At 55.7% G+C, this 19,049-nt stretch overlaps 1 protein-coding gene across 10 annotated transcripts in view; it reads left to right on the top strand.

The window, feature by feature from the left end:
• The window catches only part of FAM178B (family with sequence similarity 178 member B), a 112,554-nt gene extending 96,930 nt beyond the window's left edge, over positions 1 to 15,624 (top strand). For all 10 annotated transcript variants that reach the window (XM_055378541.2, XM_063695564.1, XM_055378540.2 and 7 more), the window contains 3 exons: positions 12,921 to 12,998; positions 13,373 to 13,525; positions 15,112 to 15,624. In XM_055378541.2, the coding sequence (XP_055234516.2) occupies positions 12,921 to 12,998; positions 13,373 to 13,525; positions 15,112 to 15,144 (264 nt within the window). In that variant the 3' untranslated portion in view covers positions 15,145 to 15,624. The remainder of the gene's footprint in view (positions 1 to 12,920; positions 12,999 to 13,372; positions 13,526 to 15,111) is intronic.
• The last annotated feature ends 3,425 nt before the right edge of the window (positions 15,625 to 19,049 follow it).

Genomic DNA, 19,049 nt, shown 5'->3' with positions numbered 1-19,049 from the left:
TGCTGCCTCCTGTGCGCCGTCTGACCAGCCTCTGCATCGTGGTCCCCTTGTCTCTTAAGGTCTTTGTATCATTAAGGCCACAAGAGCTTATAGCCTGGCCTTCTCCTGCAGGAGGCTCTGGACTAAAGAAGTATTACCTGCGTGTGGCAGAACCAATCCCAGCACATCGTTTGTAATTATAAGCTAGTGAGGTCCTGCCTGGGAAAACACCAAGTACTTCAGCAAAGGAAGCCATGAGCTCCTGCTGCAGCTGTGCATGGGGGTCAGGAACTGGAGAGAATCAGGGGCAACATAGATGCCTGCACTGGCCGTGTGTCCTGGCTTTGACCACAGTCCTAGCTGAGCAGGCAGAGCTTATATGGACTATAAGAGCTTCTGTGGACTATCCCGCTTAGTGAGCTGATAATGTTTTTAGCATTTTGAAGAGCTTCTGGATAAAGAAAACAAAGCTGAGCCGCTTTTGGTTATCTATGGCCCTGTGCATGCCTGGTTTGATCTGGGCTTTATTCTCAGAGAAGAGTAAACATCTGGTTTGGAGCGATGCTTGGGGGTCTGGTACAGCCATGTGAGAGGCAGAGGGCTTATTTGGCTGACGGTGGTGGCAGAGGGTGTTTTCCTGTAGGAGAGTTAACACCTGAGAGTTTAATACTTAGAGTTGGCCTCTAAGTACTCCCTTTGGCCCATGGATACCAATTCGCCCCGATTGCCTTCCCAGGCAATCAAGGGAGACTGTCCTTTTGGCCGCAGGCAGAAAAACATTGCATAACTTGACTCAATTTGCCACCGTCTCTCCAAGCTACCACCTGAGCCCACCAACCCAGAACCAGGGTCTTCTTGGGGCAGTTTATTTCCTTGTAGCTGACTTGTATAAACCATATCTGGCCAGATGTTGTCTGGTGTGTTCTGTCCAGCCTTAGGGCTCAGGGTCATGAAGGTCATGGCCTATTCACTCTTTGTTTAAAACAGGGCCTGTCTCACTCTATTGCTCAGGCTGGAATGCAGTGGCGCCATCAAGGCTCACTGCAGCCTCACCTTCTCAGGCTCAATAGATCCTCCTACCTCAGCGTCCCAAATAGCTGGGACAGGCACATGGTACCACACCGGGCTAATTATTTATTTATTTATATTGCTTGCTTGATTGATTGATTGATTGATTGAGACAGAGTCTTGCTCTGTTGCCTAGGCTGGAGTGCAGTGACTGACTGGATCTCGGCTCACTGCAACCTCCACCTCCCAGGTTCAAGCGATTCTCGTGCCTGAGACTCCCAAGTAGCTGGGATTACAGGCGCGTGCCACCATGCCTGGCTAATTTTTGTATTTTTAGTAGAGACGGGTTTTGCCATGTTGGCCAGGCTGGTCTCGAACTCCTGACCTCAGGTGATCTGCCCACCTCGGCCTCCCAAAGTGCTAGGATTACAGGTGTGAGCCACCACGCCTGGCCAATTTTTTTTTTTTTTTTAATAAAGATAGGGTTTTGTCACATTGCCCAGGCTGGTCTCAAACTCCTGAGCTCAAGCAATCCTCCCACCTCAGCCTCCCAAAGTGCTGGGATTACAGGCATGAGCCATCTCAACGGGCCCCAATTCACTTCCATCGAGATTATTGATATTTTGGCTGTGTCAAAACCTGCTATTGCATATTATACTCCTCGTTACCACACTTCGTTATCGTTTCTTGCTTTTCTTTTTGCTCTACTGATGCTCTATTTTTTTTTTGTATTTATTTATTTATTTATTTGAGACAGAGTCTTGCTCTGTCACCCAGGCTGGAGTGCAATGGCGCAATCTTGGTTCACTGCAACTTCTGCCTCCCAGGTTCAAGTGATTCTCCCGCCTCAACCTTCCAAGTAGCTGAGATTACAGGTGTCCACCATCATGCCCGGCTAATTTTTGTATTTTTGTAGAGATGGGGTTTCACCATGTTGACCAGGCTGGTCTCAAACTCCTGACCTCAGGTGATCCACCTGCCTCGGCCTCCCACAGTGCTGGAATTACAGGTATGAGCCACCGCACCGGGCCTACTGATGTTCTATTGATGAGGTTTTTAAATTCTGTTTTTCCCCTTAGGGATTTGGGAGGCATATAGTACAAGGATCTTTATGGTGGGATGGAAGTTTTTCTCCCGGTTGGTTAAATTTGGGGACTGTGAAGTTGTTAATTATTTCCCATTGTATGGAAAGAAACTAAGGACCACAAAGGGGGAAGGTCCCAGAGCTGGGGCAGAGTTAGGCACCAGGAGCCTGGTCCCCATCTCCCCAGCTGCCCTCTGGGCATGTCCTCCTCCCAGCCAGACGATGTCCCCAGTGGATAACAGCTAAGGGGCAGTCTGTGGGTTCTGCACCTGTTATGGTCCCTGCGGGGGCACCACCCAGATCAAGGCCCCCTACTGAGCGCGAGTGGCTCTAGTCAGCTTTCTCGAGGTGCACACCACTTAAGGTCCCCAGCTCATGCTCCTGAGGCCTGGGGATGTGTGGCTTGTTTATTGGAGAAATGCATTTGTACAGAATGGAGTTGTTGGCGGGGAGGGGGGGGGGGTGTGCTGCAGGGATTGGGTGATGCTCTGGGATAAACTCAGCCCAGCTGTGCCAACTCCACTGCGTTCATGCTCATTCTGAGTAGCTCTGCTCATGTTCTGCAGAGGGTGTGGCCTCTGCTGTGTGTTTGTGCATAAGTGCGTGCTGTGCACATCTCCTGTATATCCTTGTGGTGTGCCGCGTGTGTTGATAGAGTTGGCAAACAAGTTTTACTGCTTCGCTCCCGCTGCTGTAACTGCAGTTGTCTGTCCCTGTGCTGGGTGACCCTGCCAAGGGCCGCCTTAATGGGAGGTTGTGGAGAAAGGCCTGGCTCTCACTGCAGGGCTAGGCAGGGAGGGGGCTGCTGCCCTCTGGCAGCTGTGTGCTTGCCTCTGCCCTCTCTTGCTGGCATGCTCAACTCCAGCAATGGGACATGTGTTCCCCTGGGCACAGGCCACTTACCCTCTGTCCCCCTGAAAGGCAGGTGGAGCCTCTTTCTCCATTCTCGCCATGCTCTCTGCCTTCCCACCTGGAAGTGTCTGTCTCTTCCTTACTGCCCCACTGGGCTGGGGACCTTGGTCAGGCCAAGGTCAGGAGGGCTGGGAGGAAACCGACTGGTTTTGAGGAACAGAAAATGGATATTCAGAACTTGTGAGTTCCTCTCCTGTCTAATCTGTGGTTGGTTCTGTCTTACTTCCTCCAAAGTACAGAACATCAGACATCTTTAAAAATAAACCTCAAAGAGATGGCCTCTGGGAAGCTGACCCTCCAGGAGAGGGGGACCTCTACAGATCTGGGGACAGGCCAGTACTTCTGGGCATCCCAAAGCCAGGCAGGGCCCAGGCTCAGGCCAGCTTTGTTTGGGTCCCAGAAATTCTGGTTTCTTTGCAAGTGTACGAGCAGGCTTGAAGTGAGAGAGTTAAGCTGCAGAGGCAGGCTTGCATTCTTCAGCCAGCTTTTGCTCAGGGCCTTGGCAGCACCCGGGCCTGCTCCCTGCCCCACCCCACCCAGGCCCAGTCCTCCCGGAGACCCTTCGGGGCCTCTCTCCCTAGGCAAGTGACTCATCAGCTTCCAACATAACACTCTACCTGGGTCTCCTCATCCTTTAACTCTTCCTGGACAACCCTGTGGATTATCTTCTTCTCGTTCTGAGTTAGGAAAATAGACTCTAGTGCCTGTCACATTGTATGAAACTGCAATCCAGAGCCTCCGCCAGCTGGCCCGATGCGTGGCTTCACTGCTGCACATCACACTGCGACATCTGAATCCAAGCAGTGATGCTCTCCCAGAAACGCTCTGTTCTCAACGCCACGTCTTTGCTCCTGCTGTCCCTCCTTCCTGCGGAGCCCAGACTGTCTCTCCTGTCCTTGGATTGCTACGGGCATGGCTCAACCCGTGGCTTGTTTACATCTTGCTTCACATACTTGAACAGCTACCTTTTAGGGTCATTCCAGAGTCTCACCTCAGGCACAACCCCCATGGCTCCCCCTGAAATGCCTCACCCTGTCTAGATACAGTGGCTCAAGCCTGTAATTTCAGCACTTTCAGAGTTTGAGGCAGGAGGATCATCTGAAGCTAGGTGTTCATAGACCACCCTGCACAACATAGCGAGACCTTATTTCTGCAAACGGTTTGTTGTTGTTGTTGTTGTTGTTTTTTGAGATGGAGTCTCGCTGTGTTGCCCAGGCTGGAGTGCAGTGGCATGATCTTGGCTCACTACAAGCTCCGCCTCCTGGATTCACACCATTCTCCTGCCTCAACCTCCCGAGTAGCTGGAACTACAGGCGCCCACCACCACGCCTGGCTAATTTTTTTGTATTTTTAGTAGAGATGGGGTTTCACCATGTTAACCAGGATGGTCTCGATCTCCTGACCTCGTGATCCGCCCGCCTCAGCCTACCAAAGTGCTGGGATTACAGGCGTGAGCCACCGCGCCCGGCCAAAAGGTTTTTTTTAAAAATGAGCCAGGTGTGGTGTTAACAGGACACGGTGGCACACGCCTATGGTCCTAGCTACTCGGGAGGATGGCTTGAGCCCAGAAGTTCAAGGCTGCAGTGTTTGAGGCTCCCAGCTGTGCACCGAAGACAGCCAAGCACAGTGGGGAAGGTCCCTTACACGCCATCCTCAGTCTGCAGGAACAGCTCCCAGGCCGACCATGGCCTTCTCAAGTGCTCTCTGCGCACCACGTTTTCTGTCCCTTCTTCCCTGTCTTTGCCAGGAGTTTTTAGTGACGGAAACACAAACACAAATCCTGGAAAGCCCTGGGACAGTTCATCAGACTTAGAGGGACCCAAGGGCTAAACAGTGTCAGAAAACCTCAGTGTCACACCCTCCTCCTCCGGGCTCTGGCCCTTGGCGCCTTCCCAGGCAGGCTCTCCCCTCCTCCAGGCTCAACAGCCTTCCCTCAGCAGCCCTAGGCAAGTGACTCAGCTTCTAACCTAACACTCTACCTGGGTCTCCTCATCCTTTAACTCTTCCTGGACAAGAAAGAGCTTTGGCCCTCGAATCGTAACCAGAATGGCGTCTCATTGGCTGGGTTTGCGTCAGGTGCCCGTCTCTAAGCCAGTCACATTGGCAAGCTAGCATACAGTGAATGGCCAGCCTGGGATACACATTCACCCCTCAAGTCAGGGCTGGAGTCACCACCATGGAACAGTTTGGTCTGAGTGTAGGGGACAGGAGGCTGGGACACTCTTACAAAGGAAGGGAAAGGACAGGATCCCTGGACATTTGCAGCATCCCTGTGGTTCAGTCACGGGCAGTGGCCTTGTGCTCTGGTGTTGGTGGGAAGGATGAGGAGGGCAGTCCCAGGCTCTGGCCAGACATGCCAACACCCCGGAGACAATTCAGTAAGTGAAAAAGCGAAAGACAAGAAGGGGAAGCCATGGGGAAACCATTGTTCTGTCAGGTGGTTATGCAACGCCCTGGCTGGTGTCAGTGACCCCCTCCACTCTACATGCTCACACGCACACTGACACGTATGCACTGATGTATACGTGTACTGGCTTGAACTCTTACACATAGGCACCGAGAATCTTGTCCCTCTCTGGGTAGTCTGCAGAGCTAGGTTTTCTGGTCCACATCTCCCTGGTGTCAAGGTCTCTGGTCCCAGCTGGAGCAGCAGGAAGACCCCGCCAATCCCTGCCTGTCATCTCCCTGACCCCCACCAGCAGGAAGCCAGAGAGGAAGGTGGACTGGGTGGGAGCCCTCCGCCCTCCAGCAAGGACTTGCCTCCAGTGCCTTGGCTCCTGCCACCAGCCGGTGGATGGAGGAATGGGGAGACGCTCTGAGATAATCTCCCCACGGCAGGTCTGCAGGAATCTGGAGCTCTCAGCCTTCCATCTCTTTCCCTCCCCAGCCCCATGCGCCATGGCCTCCACATTCCCTCCCTGTCCTCAGTACCACGAGCAGGAGCCAGGGCTGCTCAGGGCCCAGGCCCCAGGCCCCAGGCCCCAGGCCCCAGCTAGAGATAGAACTTAAGAGATCCCCGCTGTGAAGGGTCTCGGATCTCTGAACTCACTCTCCGGGAAGCCAGAGGTGCAGGTGAGAGCTCCTGTTCTGAGGGCGTGGAGGGTGTGGGCACATGCTGGGCCCCGAGTCCTCTGCAGCCTGGAAAGAGACACCCACCTCTCTACCCAGCAGGGCCCAAAAGCAAACTTCCATTCAATGGCCATTCACTGCAGCAGAGCCGAAAGTCCTGCCTGTCCAGCTGCTGCCAGCCTGTCTCCCGTTAACCCTAAATGGGCCTCATCCCTGCTCCATGTTTAGGGACCGTGTTTAGGTCACCCCCACCCCGTGCCCTAGCAGGCACTTTCATTGACAGAATTGGGTGTCTTGCCTGGCAGGCCCCACCAGTGACGTCTGCTCTCTGGCTAAGATGTCTGCTCTCTGGCCTCTTGGCCCTGTGTCTTCTGGGACCCTAGGTTAGGAAGAGGTCTTAGGTCACCCGCCTCATTTCCTAGTGGTCGGTTATATGTCTTCATTTCTTCCTCACAAGGGCTTATGACCGGCGACCTGTCCTGGTCAGAGTCACTTCCCAAGTCAGCTTGCCTTTGGGAACAGAGCTTTCGATACCGCCCTCTGCTTCCTTCTTTAGTGTCTGCCAAAGCCAAGGGTCAGGGGTGCAACCTTGGAGCAGAAGCTGCCTGGCCAAGGGGAAGAGGTTGTGCGGTTTGCTCATGGGGCAGGGAAGACATGGCAGCCTCATCCTGGTGGCCAGTGCCACACTGCTGGGGCTCAGAAGGCACGTACCTAGGAAAATGCATCCCCTTTTGCCTGGTGTCCTGTGGACACACCAGTCACCTAAGCTCTGTCTCCCTCCCCAGACTGAGGCTCTTGGCCTGGGGCCTGAGTAGCCCTACCTCGGATTACTCATGATTCATCGTTGTTGTGCCCAACCTGTGTGGATACCTAGACCGTGCCCCGGGGGCCCAGGCTGCAAAGGGCATTCCTCCTCCACCCTGGGGGAGCAGCCTCAGCCTCAGCCTCGCCCTATCCTTCCAATAGGAGGCCCGTGGACCCTTGCTGTTTCCCAAGGGGGATGTCCACAGTGTGAATCCTCTTTAGAGACCCCAACACCATCCACGCACACCCGGGGAGCTTGTCCTGCTGAAGGCTGAGAGCCCAGACATCTGCTCTTGGGCCAGACCTGCCCTTCCTGGACACAGGGTCATGCACATCAGGAACCCTCCCCGTGCCGCAGCTTCCATGTCTGCTGAAGGCGGGGTCCCAGGCCCTCTCTGCGTGCGCTACTGGATCAGGATGCCATGAAGTGGTACTATATAGGTTTAAATTGCACAAAAAAGGGGAAAAAAGGATTGTGGCCCAGCCCCAGCCTCAGGTCTGAAAGGGCCCAGGGTAGACCAGCGCAGCTTCAGCCTTTCCCAGACTCCGTTAGCTCTAGAGTCAATCTTCAGTCCGTGTGCTTACACCTCTGTCCTGAGAGGACTCGTGTGTGGCAATGATGACACCTAAGGCAGAATGCTTTTCCTGGGCTGGGCTGGACCTCTAGGCTCTCGAGATTGGGCTGAGAGCAGCCCAGCCAGGCTAGGGCTGTGAGCATGGAAAGGAGAAAGCAAGAGGCCCCCCCCTGGCTCCTGGTACCCCAGGCCAGAATCCCAGCGCCAGCAGACATCAGGGCCAGCTTCCTGAGTGAGAGGCAGGGACGGCTGGGGGTGAGCCCCTGGGCCCCAGCAGCCTGGCTGGGAGAGCCGTGCCCTTTGGGTCCATCTTCGTCCTTCCCAGCAGGTGTTCCTGGGTCAGCCTTGGTTCTCCCCCCAACACACACACAGTAGCTGCCCCAGAGCCTAGCTGGACCTGCTCCCGCAGGATCCTCCTGCCAGAAACAGGTCTGCCTTCCCCACCCGGTCTGGCAGCCTCCAGGAGAGAGCTGGATTTGGGAAGACTTGCCCAGGGTTAAGACTGGATTCTTGGTCATGACCTGATGGGGAAGAAAGGTTATATGTTCTGGCCAGAGCGAGTGGCTTCCTGGGAGAGCCTCTCCGTCCTCCTTTCCTGCCCCCCTTCAGCGTAAATAGCCCAGGCCACAGCCCGCTCCCTTGGCATTGGCTAGAGGGGAATTTTCTAAAGGATGAAGTTCCTGGGAAATGTCCACCCTTTTTCCCTTTTGTCTATGACAAAAGCGCTGCTAATGGCTCCTAGTTGACTTGGGAGTCTTGGCTGGGGGAGCCTGGGGTCAGAACTAGCTGGACCAGAACATGGAGATGCTGACCTCCCTTCCTCTGGTGACAGTCCCAGTCTGCTGTCTGCTGTCACTCAGCCTTGTCATTCCTTCCCCAGGGGGAGGGCACGGCCCCCTTGAAGGCTCTAGAGCCAGGAGTGAGGCATTCCTGCGTGGAACTTCTCAGAAGAGCCAGCCCACCAGACTCTGGGGAAAGACCCAGAAAACGGGAGCCCGGCCCTTGCTGGCAGTGACCGCAGGGATGGGCTGGGCTTTTCTCATCAGTATTGGGTCCGGGCATGCCCTCAGACTCTGCCTTTCCCCATGATGTTGACTGAGGTTTCCGGGGTCCCATTTCCCATTAGGGCTTCCCAGCCTGACTAACGTGCCATGGGGCAGGAGCTGGGTCCCATCTTCAGACAAGGTTCTGAGGCCTGGACGAGTGTAGCCCCCCAGCACCCAAGGAGGGCTAACCCTGAGGCCACAATGACATCCCCACCGCACCAAGCAGTTCTAGGAGACCTGGAAGGGCCTCCCTCTGGCGTATAGAAGGGCCACCTTGTGCTCCCAAAGGGAGAGGAAGCAGGTAAGGCAGGGAGTGCAGCCTTGGCTCAGCCTCTCTCTCCTGCCTCGTGGAAGGGAAGATGAACCGTGCCTCTGTAGTGCCAGCCAGGACAGGAGCAGGCTTGCTAAGTTCAGGAATTGGTCACACTGCGAAGGAAGCAGGAAGCGCAGCTCTCACACCTGGCCCTTCTTGTCTTGCTGGGAAGGGCCCCCTCACTCGCCCACCCCTGCCTGCCCTGCACCCCTCCCGTGCCTGCCCCTGCCAGGTTGGAGGGAAGGGAGCTCAGGGAGCCAGCAGTGCATCACCAGCAAGCCAGCTGGGCTGGGCGACTCGGGTGTCCACAGCCGCTGGCGGTTTAGATGGGGAGACTCAGGGTCTGCCTGCTCCTGGCTACAGAGTTCCCAGTTTCCACTGAGGTTTTGTTCCTCTGACCTTCACACAGAGAGAGGGGTCTGGTGGGAGGGTGGGGACACCTTGCTTGTTGTCTGGACAGGATCAGACTCTCTCTTACCTCTTTGCAGCTCTGAGACCAAGAGTCCTGGGGAAATGCAGGGAGGAGATGGAAGTCTGGGTGTTTCCTATGCCAATAATGAAGGCTTCTTTTCAAAATCCCTACTGGGAACCCAGCTTCAGCCAAGCTCCCAGAGATGTTCCAAGGGAGGGCATCTGCACAGCCACCAATCTCCTTAAATTGGGTCAACGTCTTCCTTATAGGAAGCACCTCAAATGCAAGGAAGACATGCACCCAGCTACCCAGCCTCCAGGCAGTGGCAGGTTTAGGTTTTTCCCTCTGGGAAAAACAGCTTATAAAATGTGGTTAACAGGGTTTTTCTCTAGGACTGCCATTTCCTACTCACTATCCACCCAAACACTCGGAATAGTTTTTCTGAGATTCCCCTCCCCACTCCCTGCCCCCTGCAGATTCAATTATGGGAATTAGCATAAGAAACAAGTTGTGAAACCAGTAACTCTCCACTGCCTGGGGTAAGTCCACTGACAGATTTTTCCTCCCTGATATTCCTCCAGGGCATTCCTCAGATCTCAGACACTCCCCACGACTCCTTCTAGGAGGGGAAGTTCTGCAGCCGGGCGTCCTCCAGACAAAGAGACTGCCCTGAGAGCCCATGGGTGGAACAGGCCAGTGAGCTGCGCCATCAGCAGTGGGGAGTGAAAGGTCTGAGAGGGACAGGCCCCCTTTCGCCCCTCCCAGTCCCACACATTCTCCCTCACAGACAGCCCAGGGTGCCTTCCCCAGCGGTCCTCAGTGATGGCCCTGATAACCCTTGGATGTTTTCTTCGGCATCCCCTGCCACCTCTCATCATTAGATTGCCCTCTCAAAGAGGGGCCTCAGCTTCTTCCTTTTTTTTTTTGTTTTTGTTTTTTCCGAGACCAGCTTTTGCTGTGTTGCCCCCGGCTGGAGTGCAGTGGCACAGTTACAGCTCACTACAGCCTCAACCTCCCAGGCTCAAGTGATATGCCTGCCTCAGCCTCCCAAGTAGCTGGGAATCCAGGTGACCATGCTGGATAACCTTTTGGTTTTGTTTTCTGTGGAGTCGGGGTCTCAATATGTTGCCCAGGCTGGTCTCAAACTCAGCCACAGCCTCCCAGAATGCTGGGATTACAGGCGTGAACCACCTCGCCCAGCCTGGGTCTCGGCTGCTTTTCATGGCCAAGTCCCGCTCCCATGCCTCACACCCACCCCAAACCCAGTTAGGTTCAGCCAATTACCGTTGGCAGTATCTTGTTAAAAAAAAGTTTTAGCCGGGCGCGGTGGCTCACGCCTGTAATCCCAGCACTTTGGGAGGCCGAGGTGGGCGGATCACAAGGTCAGGAGATCGAGACCATCCTGGCTAACACGGTGAAACCCTGTCTCCACTGAAAATACAAAAAATTCTCCGGGCACGGTGGCGGGTGCCTGTCGTCTCAGCTACTCCGGAGGCTGAGGCAGGAGAATGGCGTGAGCCCGGGAGGCGGAGCTTGCAGTGAGCGGAGATTGCGCCACTGCACTCCAGCCTGGGCGACAGAGTGAGACTCCGTCTCAAAAAAAAAAAAAATGTTTTAAACCAACTCTCATTGTATTCTCCTTGTATGAGTACACACATTGTAGATAAATAATCTTAAAAAAGGAAAAAGGAAAGGTAGAGATACCCTGTAATCCTTTCTCCCAGAGAGAGCTCATTTTCCTGCTACCTAGTACATTCCAGCACACCAGTGTGGCCACATTCTATCACCTGCCTCCCCCAGGCACCCCCAGCCTGTTCCCACAACTCTGCCCCCCAGGTTGTCCCCACTCCATTGCACCTGTACTGGCCTCTGTTTCTGGAACCACCCTCAGGGTCTGTGGCTTCTGTTTCTGGAACCGCCCTCAGGGTCTGTCATCAGCCCTCCTCTGCCTGCACAGGGCCATCTTTGCCTCGAATCCTGCTGTTCCTTTGAGGCCCACTTTAGCTTAGTCAATTCCTGAAGCCTCTAAGTTGTACTCCCCCATCCCCCAAAAAACCCTGGAAGGGCCCTTTCTCCTTTTGGTCTGTGCAGAAGCACAGGTATGTTATTTCCTGACCAAATGGTTGCCCTCCTGAAGTATCTTTCTCCCTTTCATGTCTGAGTTTGTCTCATGTCGCCGTGTCTCAGTCAAGGTATAGTGTCTGGTACGCAGGCCCAGACTTGCTTTATGACAAGGGGGCAGTGAGCTGTTGCAAGACTGCAAAGGCTGGACAGAGTCGCAAAGGCAAGACCAGGTTGGAGGGAAGGGGAGCTCAGGGAGCCAGCAGTGCATCGCCAGCAGGCCAGCTGGGCCGGGCAACTCGGGCGTCCACAGGCCGCTGCAGGGACCTGGCAGGCAGAGGGAGCTGGGCTTCAGAGAGGTTGGGTCTTCCCCACCCCAGGGCAGCTCTCCTGGAGGCACGCCTCGGTTTCCCCCACTGTGTCTTCTCTGCCTGCCGTGTGCAAGGCCACCTGGTCAGCCTGTGGAGTCAGACCACCCGTGGGCCTTAGCCATTGTGTTGAAGAACAGGCTGGGTCCCAGGCAGGGTGGGCACTGCCGGTGGGAGCCCCAGGTGGCCTTCGACCTCAGGATTTTGCACTGCGGTATTTGGGTTTAAGAAGTCAGTTGATGGTACCAAATCTGATGTCCTCAGAAGTGGTCTGGCTTCTGTCCTGAGGAGACTCCTGGGCCTGTGCAAAGAAGCTGCAGCCATTGCTGGGGCACTGCCTGGCGCCCTGGGAGGGCCGGGTGATAAGGGCAGGGGAAGCTGGGGCACAGGGGCCGTGGGCTGGTTCTGAGCTCCAGCCTATTGTCACCTGCCGGCATTTCTAGAGCCCGCCTCTCCCACCCCTACTCGTCCTCGGGGCTGGTCATCTGCCACCTCCTGATCCTAGACATGAAGAGAGAGCCGAGAGGACAAGGCAGCAGGGCCCTCTGAGTGGAGGGGCGCACCTGCGGGCAGCAGTTGGGAATCCAGGGCAGGCTGCATCCCTTCTGGAGCCTCACGCCCTGGGATGCTCCCCATGGCTCGGTTTCTCTAAACAGCAAGCACGTATCCCATAAGTGAATGGGTACCAAGAGTCCAGGGGTGCCTCAAGATCAAATTGTTCTCGGGCCAGATGGAGCAGGCCTGCGTCCTGTTTTCACTGCTGAGAGTGTGCAGTTGGCAGGAATGAGGATGGAGGCGAGGTGTGCAGACGCTCAGCCAAAACCATCGGCTCCTATCTCTCCATTTGCCTCCTCGGGTCAGCAAGGCGACTGTCCAGGCAGGCTGCACCCGTTTTGGTGTCCCAGGGAACAGAGACTGCGGAGATCAGAGTGGATAGGCCCCTCTCCCCAGAAGGTGCGTTCTGCTGCCCCAGCACAAGGCTGGGGGACAGTGTGTGTTTCTGGATGGCTGACTCCTTTTTCTAGAGGAAGGGAGGTTGGCCCTTCATCAGAGGGCAGGCTGGGAGTGCCTGCTAGGGAGTCACAGCTCCAAGTGAGTGCCAGCCCAGAGCCTGGCTCACCCAGGTCCCCTCGAAGATGCCTCCCTGGAAACTGTCGCTGAAAGCCTAGGGGTGACTGAGCCCCTGCCTGGCCTGCCAAGCCTGAGAGTGGGGAGTGTGCAGGTGGAGGGCACGCCATGCTGCCCTGGGTGGAGTTAGAGAAGCAGCTCTCCCTGTGCTCTCCCTCCAGGCCTGCTACCTGTGCCACAGCTTGCTGATGCTGGCCGGGGTGGTTGTTAGCTGCCAGGACATCACTCCAGACCGGTGGGTGAGTCTCCCAAGGGGCAGGGCTGTGGTGGGGGTGCCCAGCTGTGTCTTCTCCCCCAAGCAGTGGGGGGTTGGCTGGGATGGCGCCCAGCCCACTGTTAGGAACTGCAGAGAGTGGGAGGCTGAGAGGGAAGCCAGCCTGGGAGAGCCAGGGCCTCTTCCTCCCCACAGTGTCCCACCAGCTGAGCCATTCCCAAGGGACACTGACCTGAGCCCCAGCAGTTGTGCTGGCCCCATCCTCCTTTTCCTGCTCAACTTCTGAACAGTCACTCAAATGTGCCCCTTCCTTTCTCTGAATTTGTTCTCCTCCTGCCCGGCTTTGGATGTGCCTGGCTCGTGCTACACCCGCTTCTTGGCCTCCCTCCGCCTCCACAGGGCGAGCTGCAGCTGCTGTGCATGCAGTTGGACCGCCACATCAGCACGCAGATCCGGGAGAGCCCCCAGGCCATGCACCGCACCATGCTCAAGGACCTGGCTACCCAGACCTACATCCGTTGGCAGGAGCTGCTGACCCACTGCCAGCCCCAGGTGGTGCCCCCTCTAGCCCCCAGACCTGGGAGGGGCAGGAAGTGGTCAGGCAGGGCTGGCCAGAGCCACCAGCACATCCACCCCCGCTGCAGCTGCTGAGCTCCTGGCAGGGATATGGGTGGAGTGGGCATGTGGGGGAAGGGTGGGGATGCCTTGAGGGGCCTTCATCATTCTTATCAAGAATCCAGTGCCAAAGGCTGGGTGTGGTAGCTCACGCCTGTAACCCCAGCACTTTGGGAGACTGAGGCGGGCGGATCACAAGGTCAGGAGACCAGCCTGGCCAACATGGTGAAACCCGTCTCTACCAAAGATTAAAAAAATTAGCCGGGCGCGGTGGTGTGCACCTGTAATCCCAGCTACTCTGGAGGCTGAGGCAGGAGAATCCTTTGAACCCAGGAGGCGGAGGTTGCAGTAAGCCCAGATCATGCCATTGCACGCCAGCCTGGGCGACAGGGCGAGACTCCATCTCAAAAAAAAAAAAAAAAAAAAAAAATCCAGTGCCCAGGGCGGGTGCAGAGGGAAGGGGACACAGAGAAGCGCAGTCCTCAGGAAATGCAAAGAAAAGTCACCCTGGAGAGGGAAAAATCTGGACCCAGAGTGCCAGTCTCTCATGAGCAGTGCCAGGAAGGGGCCCCAGCTGTTCACTTGTGCTGTGGGCCTGAGGCTGGTCTCCTGCTGTGTTAGGAGGAAGGCTCCCAGGCTGCCCGGTCCTCTCCACTACACCCCCTACCCCCGCTGAGTTTTCTCAGAGCCTGTAGGTGTGATATTCACAGCTAGTGTTTCTTGAATGAAGATCCGTTTCTCAAGAACCCACACAACCCCTATGAGGCAGGTGTTGTCAGGAGCCCATTTTACAGATGAGCAGACTAACCAGAGGCCCTGAGAGGCTCGGTGGCTTGCCCCCCATCACGCAGGCAGCTTGTGTGAATGTCAGAATCAGGGCATGAGCCAGCCTGACTGCCAAGCCTCTGACCTAACCAACTTCAGCCCCTGTGCTGGTGCCCTCCCTTCCGGCCCCATCTCTCCAACAAACAGCACCCTAATGGGCTGGCTCGGGGTCTCCTCCCTTCCTGAGCCCCCAGTCCTCTATGGAGGGGCACAGGACCTGGTGAGGACCACCCCCCACCCCACCACCAGTGCCCCTCCTCTCCTAGCCTGCCTCTTCTTGACTCCTCTTTTGTCCTTCTCCTATAACCTCTGACTTAGGTCTGACACACTGGCCACAGGCTGTGGTTTGGGTCTCAGATTTCGCCAAGTCTCTGAGAAGGCTGGAGAACAAACCTCACCCTCACTCCCCAAGGAACTAGATCTCACCAGCCTCTGGTGGGAGCAGTGTGCTTGTCACGAGAAGAAGGAAAAGTGATTCGGGGCCTGGTAGAGGGGCCCTGGGAGACCACTTATACGGTCACGTAGCCTGATGACCGCTGTGTCCTCGCCAGTAGTGTGAACCCAGGCATCCTGCTCACTCGGCCCCTGGCATGAGCCTGCGATGGGTGCTGAACGGACACCGCCAGCCCGGGGAGCTGCAGGGCAGTGGGCAGCAACTGGGCCCAGGCCCTCACAGCCTGCTTTTCTCCTCGCCGCAGGCCCAGTATTTCAGCCCCTGGAAAGACATCTAAAGGAACAGGGTCAGGGCAGCCCAGGGCTCCTGGCTCCGGCAGGAAGTGAACAGGCTCAGGGAACTGGAGGAAGCGAAGCATCAAGGCCAGAGGAGGCCACATGCTGACCAGCCTGATGAGGCAAGAGCCTGCCCCTGCCACCGCCCCGACCCCTCTCCTCTCAGCAAGAGCCTGCCTCTGCCACCGCCCCGACCCCTCTCCTCTCAGCAAGAGCCTGCCTCTGCCACCGCCCCGACCCCTCTCCTCTCAGCAAGAGCCTGCCTCTGCCACCGCCCCGACCCCCTCTCCTCTCAGCAAGGGATGGGCCTCTCTGCCTCACCCACCCCTCAGCACTCCTCCCAGCCATCTCCTCTTCCCTAAGGCCTCTGTCTCCATAGCTCTGGTTTTCCTGGGCCTCAGTCCTCCCCACCCTCCTTCCTCTGTCTCCCTGTCACTAATGTGAGGTTTCTTTGTGCACATTAAAGTCTTCTTTCAGCATCAGTGGTTTAGAACACTTCCTTCAGTCCCTGTCCCGAGGGCTCATGCCAGCGTCCAGTCTCCTGGTCTCCTGATGCCTCTGCCTGTGTTTAGCTGGGTTCTTAGCTCGACAGTTACAGCACTGGGGCCCAGGCCCAGCCCCGCCTGTAGCAGCGGGCTGTCTGCAAGTCCCCGGGGAGGGGCAGTGCTCCCTACAGCCCACTGTGGCCCAAGAGCTGTCAGAAACCCAGGAATGGGACGTTTGTTTGGACCCAGTCTGGGACCACTCCCCATTCCCCGCCCCTGCTGAGGAGGACGCACAGAGTGAGATGTGGATCAGGGCTGTAATTACACTTAATTCCATTTAGTGCTGAGCTCTGAAATCAACTCCCCAGCCTCAGGAGTGGGGGCGGTTCAGAAGACACTTCCAGATGCTGCTTTTGCTTTTCCTCCGACTTGCCCCAGATGAGTTCATGGGACCTGATCCCTAATAGGGTCCTAGGTATCTTTGACCTGAACCCCTTGAGAAGGGAGTGCTCCCTTTGTGCTCCAGGAGATCTACTTTGCCCACTCCTCCAACCCTGAGAATCCACATTTAGTCCCTGGCCCCTCCTGACCCTTCCTGGGTTTGGATGGGGTTTTGCAGGTGACACAAGAGGTAGCTAGGCAGTGGCAGAGGATTGCCCCTGCCACACTGGACTGTGCCCACTCCTCAACTCAACCCTGGCTGTCTGCTAATTCTTCCATGGCGGCTGCATACAACTCTTCTGCTTTTATGTACCCCTCCCTCTCTTCGGCTTTCATGCACAGGGATAGGGTGGGCGGGCTAACTAGGAGAGAGACTCCCCCAAAATAAAGGACTTTCAGGCTAAGTGGCTCAACATGCAGACCCAAAGTGGAGCTCACCAGTTCCTGAGGCTGTTTCAGACACAGCTGCCTCCCTCACTGCGTCCCCAGAATGCTAGGAGCTGGGGGCATCTATTATTCAGGGGCACGGGCACACGCACAGCACAGTGCTGGATACCATACAGGATGCCTTTCTGCCTAGCAGCCTTTGCCAAATGAGAGGTGGAAGAAACCCTCGGCCAGCGTGACTTAGATGCCAAGCGACCTCCGTGACAGTTCAAGTTTCTGTTCCTGGCTACATCACATGCCCCCATGGCCCGGGCACCCCCGAAGCCCCGGCAGCATCAGGTCAACCTCAGATCCTCCAGTGAGCGAGCAGGGACTATGGTGAGCCAGCCTCCTTCACCCGCCCTCGGGCTGCCCTGCTCCAACACTGCATGCACCGACAGTTCATCTGTAGCTATTCACTTTTCTCTGGAAACCTGGAAATCACCTTTGAAATTTCCCTTCTTTGTTCTTACTGCCAAGGGCAAAGAGGAAGTAGGGAGGCCTGAGAAGCTAAACGGGGAGTTTCCAGTTCTCTCGAAGGTGGCCCTACCTGGCTCTGAGAAGGAGCCGAGCTGTCCATCAGCATCGATAACTGGAGCCTTCCTCCCCAGTCCTGGCTCTTGTCCACTGTCCCCTCCTCTACTGCTCCCCAAACATACCCATCCCCAAGAGAGAAATAGATACCAAGAGGAGAGGAGGTGTCGGTGACGACTCAGTCCCTCCAGAGACCTGGCTGTAACCCGAGCAGAGGTGTGCACTGTGAGGTCGCCCAAGGGCGTATGCTGTCCCCTGGGGTGTGTAATGGGCCCTCTCTGGGACTGGCTGGGAGCTGACCAGATCTTCTAAAACTAGTCTGGGATCGGTTAGAGACTCAGCCTCCCCAAGGTCCAGATTTTCACAGTGGTGCTGGCAATGTGACCACTTGCCCTCCAGATCTTTGACTTTTCCAGATCCCTAAGCCCTTGGGAAAAGGCTGGGGGATATCCTGATAGGAGCCACTGGAAAATCCACATCCGGGGCTGTGATGACGGATGTTTTCCTGCTTCCTTTTGGTACTGGTGACAGGGAGGGGCTGGGAAGGGAAAGACATCCCAGGTGGGCAGCTTTGATAACTCTCCTTTGGAGGAAGTAGGGAGGGAGAGTCATTTTCCTATGTCCCTAGTCACCTCGGTCCCCAGGCGCTCAGAAAGACCCTTGAAGGGTAGCTGACCCACGCTTTCTCACTTCCCCATCTGTGGGATGACGGCAGTCCTGGCTGCCTTGGAAATCCACCAGGCAGCATTCACCAGAGAACCCAGTGTCCACCCAGGGCCTCCCTCTGGCTGCCTCAGGAGAGCTAGCAGGCGAGTAGCTCAAATGAAGGGCAGTGTAGCCCCCAACCAACATCAAGAGATGGGAAGGGGGACTTGCTTTTCAGGAAAGACTCTTTAGGTCATCTCTAGGGGCTGGCCTGAGCTGCTGGGTGATCTTTGAAGACTCTTGAGAGTCATTTAGCACCATTTCTGTGTCTTTCCTTGACACGACCACAAGCAGTTGTCAAGGCCTGAGTCCCAAAGTGTGGATACCTTCCATAGATACGCTAGGCCCTAGGGAGACTAGTCAGGTACACGTGCACCTCCCCCCACCCCCGGTACCTGTATTAGTAATTTTTTTATTAATTGAAGACCCAGAAATCTTTTTTTTATATCAGTTGTACTTTCATTTAGAAGTATGAATCATGAGCAAGTAGTCATGCAGGAAACTGTATCCTCTGCCCACCCACCCACAGAAAGGGCCAGTGCTGGAATGGACAGAATACAGCAGGAAGTGCATGAAGGTGGAAAAGGGGAGGGAGCTGGGAGCTTATCTCCGAGAGTGTTTGGGAGGATAGGTGCGTGGAGTCTGTTAGCTGGAGGCTTCTACATTCCTGGGCCTCCAGAACCCAAACGCCTGCCGCTACCCTGCCAGTGAAACCAAACCGGTTGCCTTTTGAAACTTTCCACTGAGGCCACCTTGGAGTCAGAGCCAGCAAGCTCAGGTCTCTCCTGGTAACCTTCACACCTAGAGGTGGGGGGATGGGGGAGCAGTATTGAAGGTCAGGAAAAACAGCATGAAATGGAGCATTGTCAGGATAGATGGTGACTCCGTGGAAAAACAGAATTGGGAGTCCCAAGACCTGATTTAAAAATCTGAACTTTCCAGTCTGAGCAATATAGCGAGACCCTGTCCCGTGTATGATGGTGTGCACCTGCAGTCTTGGGAGGCTCATGTGGGAGGACCGCTTGAGCCCAGGAGTCTGAGGTCACATTGAGCCATGACTGTGCCATTGCACTCCAGACTGGGCAACAGAGTAAGACCCCGTTTCTAAAAAAGAAATTCTGACCTTTTTATCTCCATGACTTGGGGCTAGTTGTTTAATCTTTTTTAATTATCTCCATGACTTGGGGCTAGTTGTTTAATCTTTTTGACTCATCTCCAAAAGGGGAGCAACAATACTTATTTTTTTAATTTTGTCAAGGCAGGGTCTCGCTCTACAGGCTGGAGTGCAATGGCACAATCACAGCTCACTGCAGCCT

Source organism: Gorilla gorilla, chromosome 12 (assembly GCF_029281585.2).
Source record: "Gorilla gorilla gorilla isolate KB3781 chromosome 12, NHGRI_mGorGor1-v2.1_pri, whole genome shotgun sequence".
Classification (NCBI taxonomy): domain Eukaryota; kingdom Metazoa; phylum Chordata; class Mammalia; order Primates; family Hominidae; genus Gorilla; species Gorilla gorilla.
The sequence above is the reverse complement of the archived record's forward strand: the minus strand, read 5'-3'. Positions and strand labels throughout refer to the sequence as shown.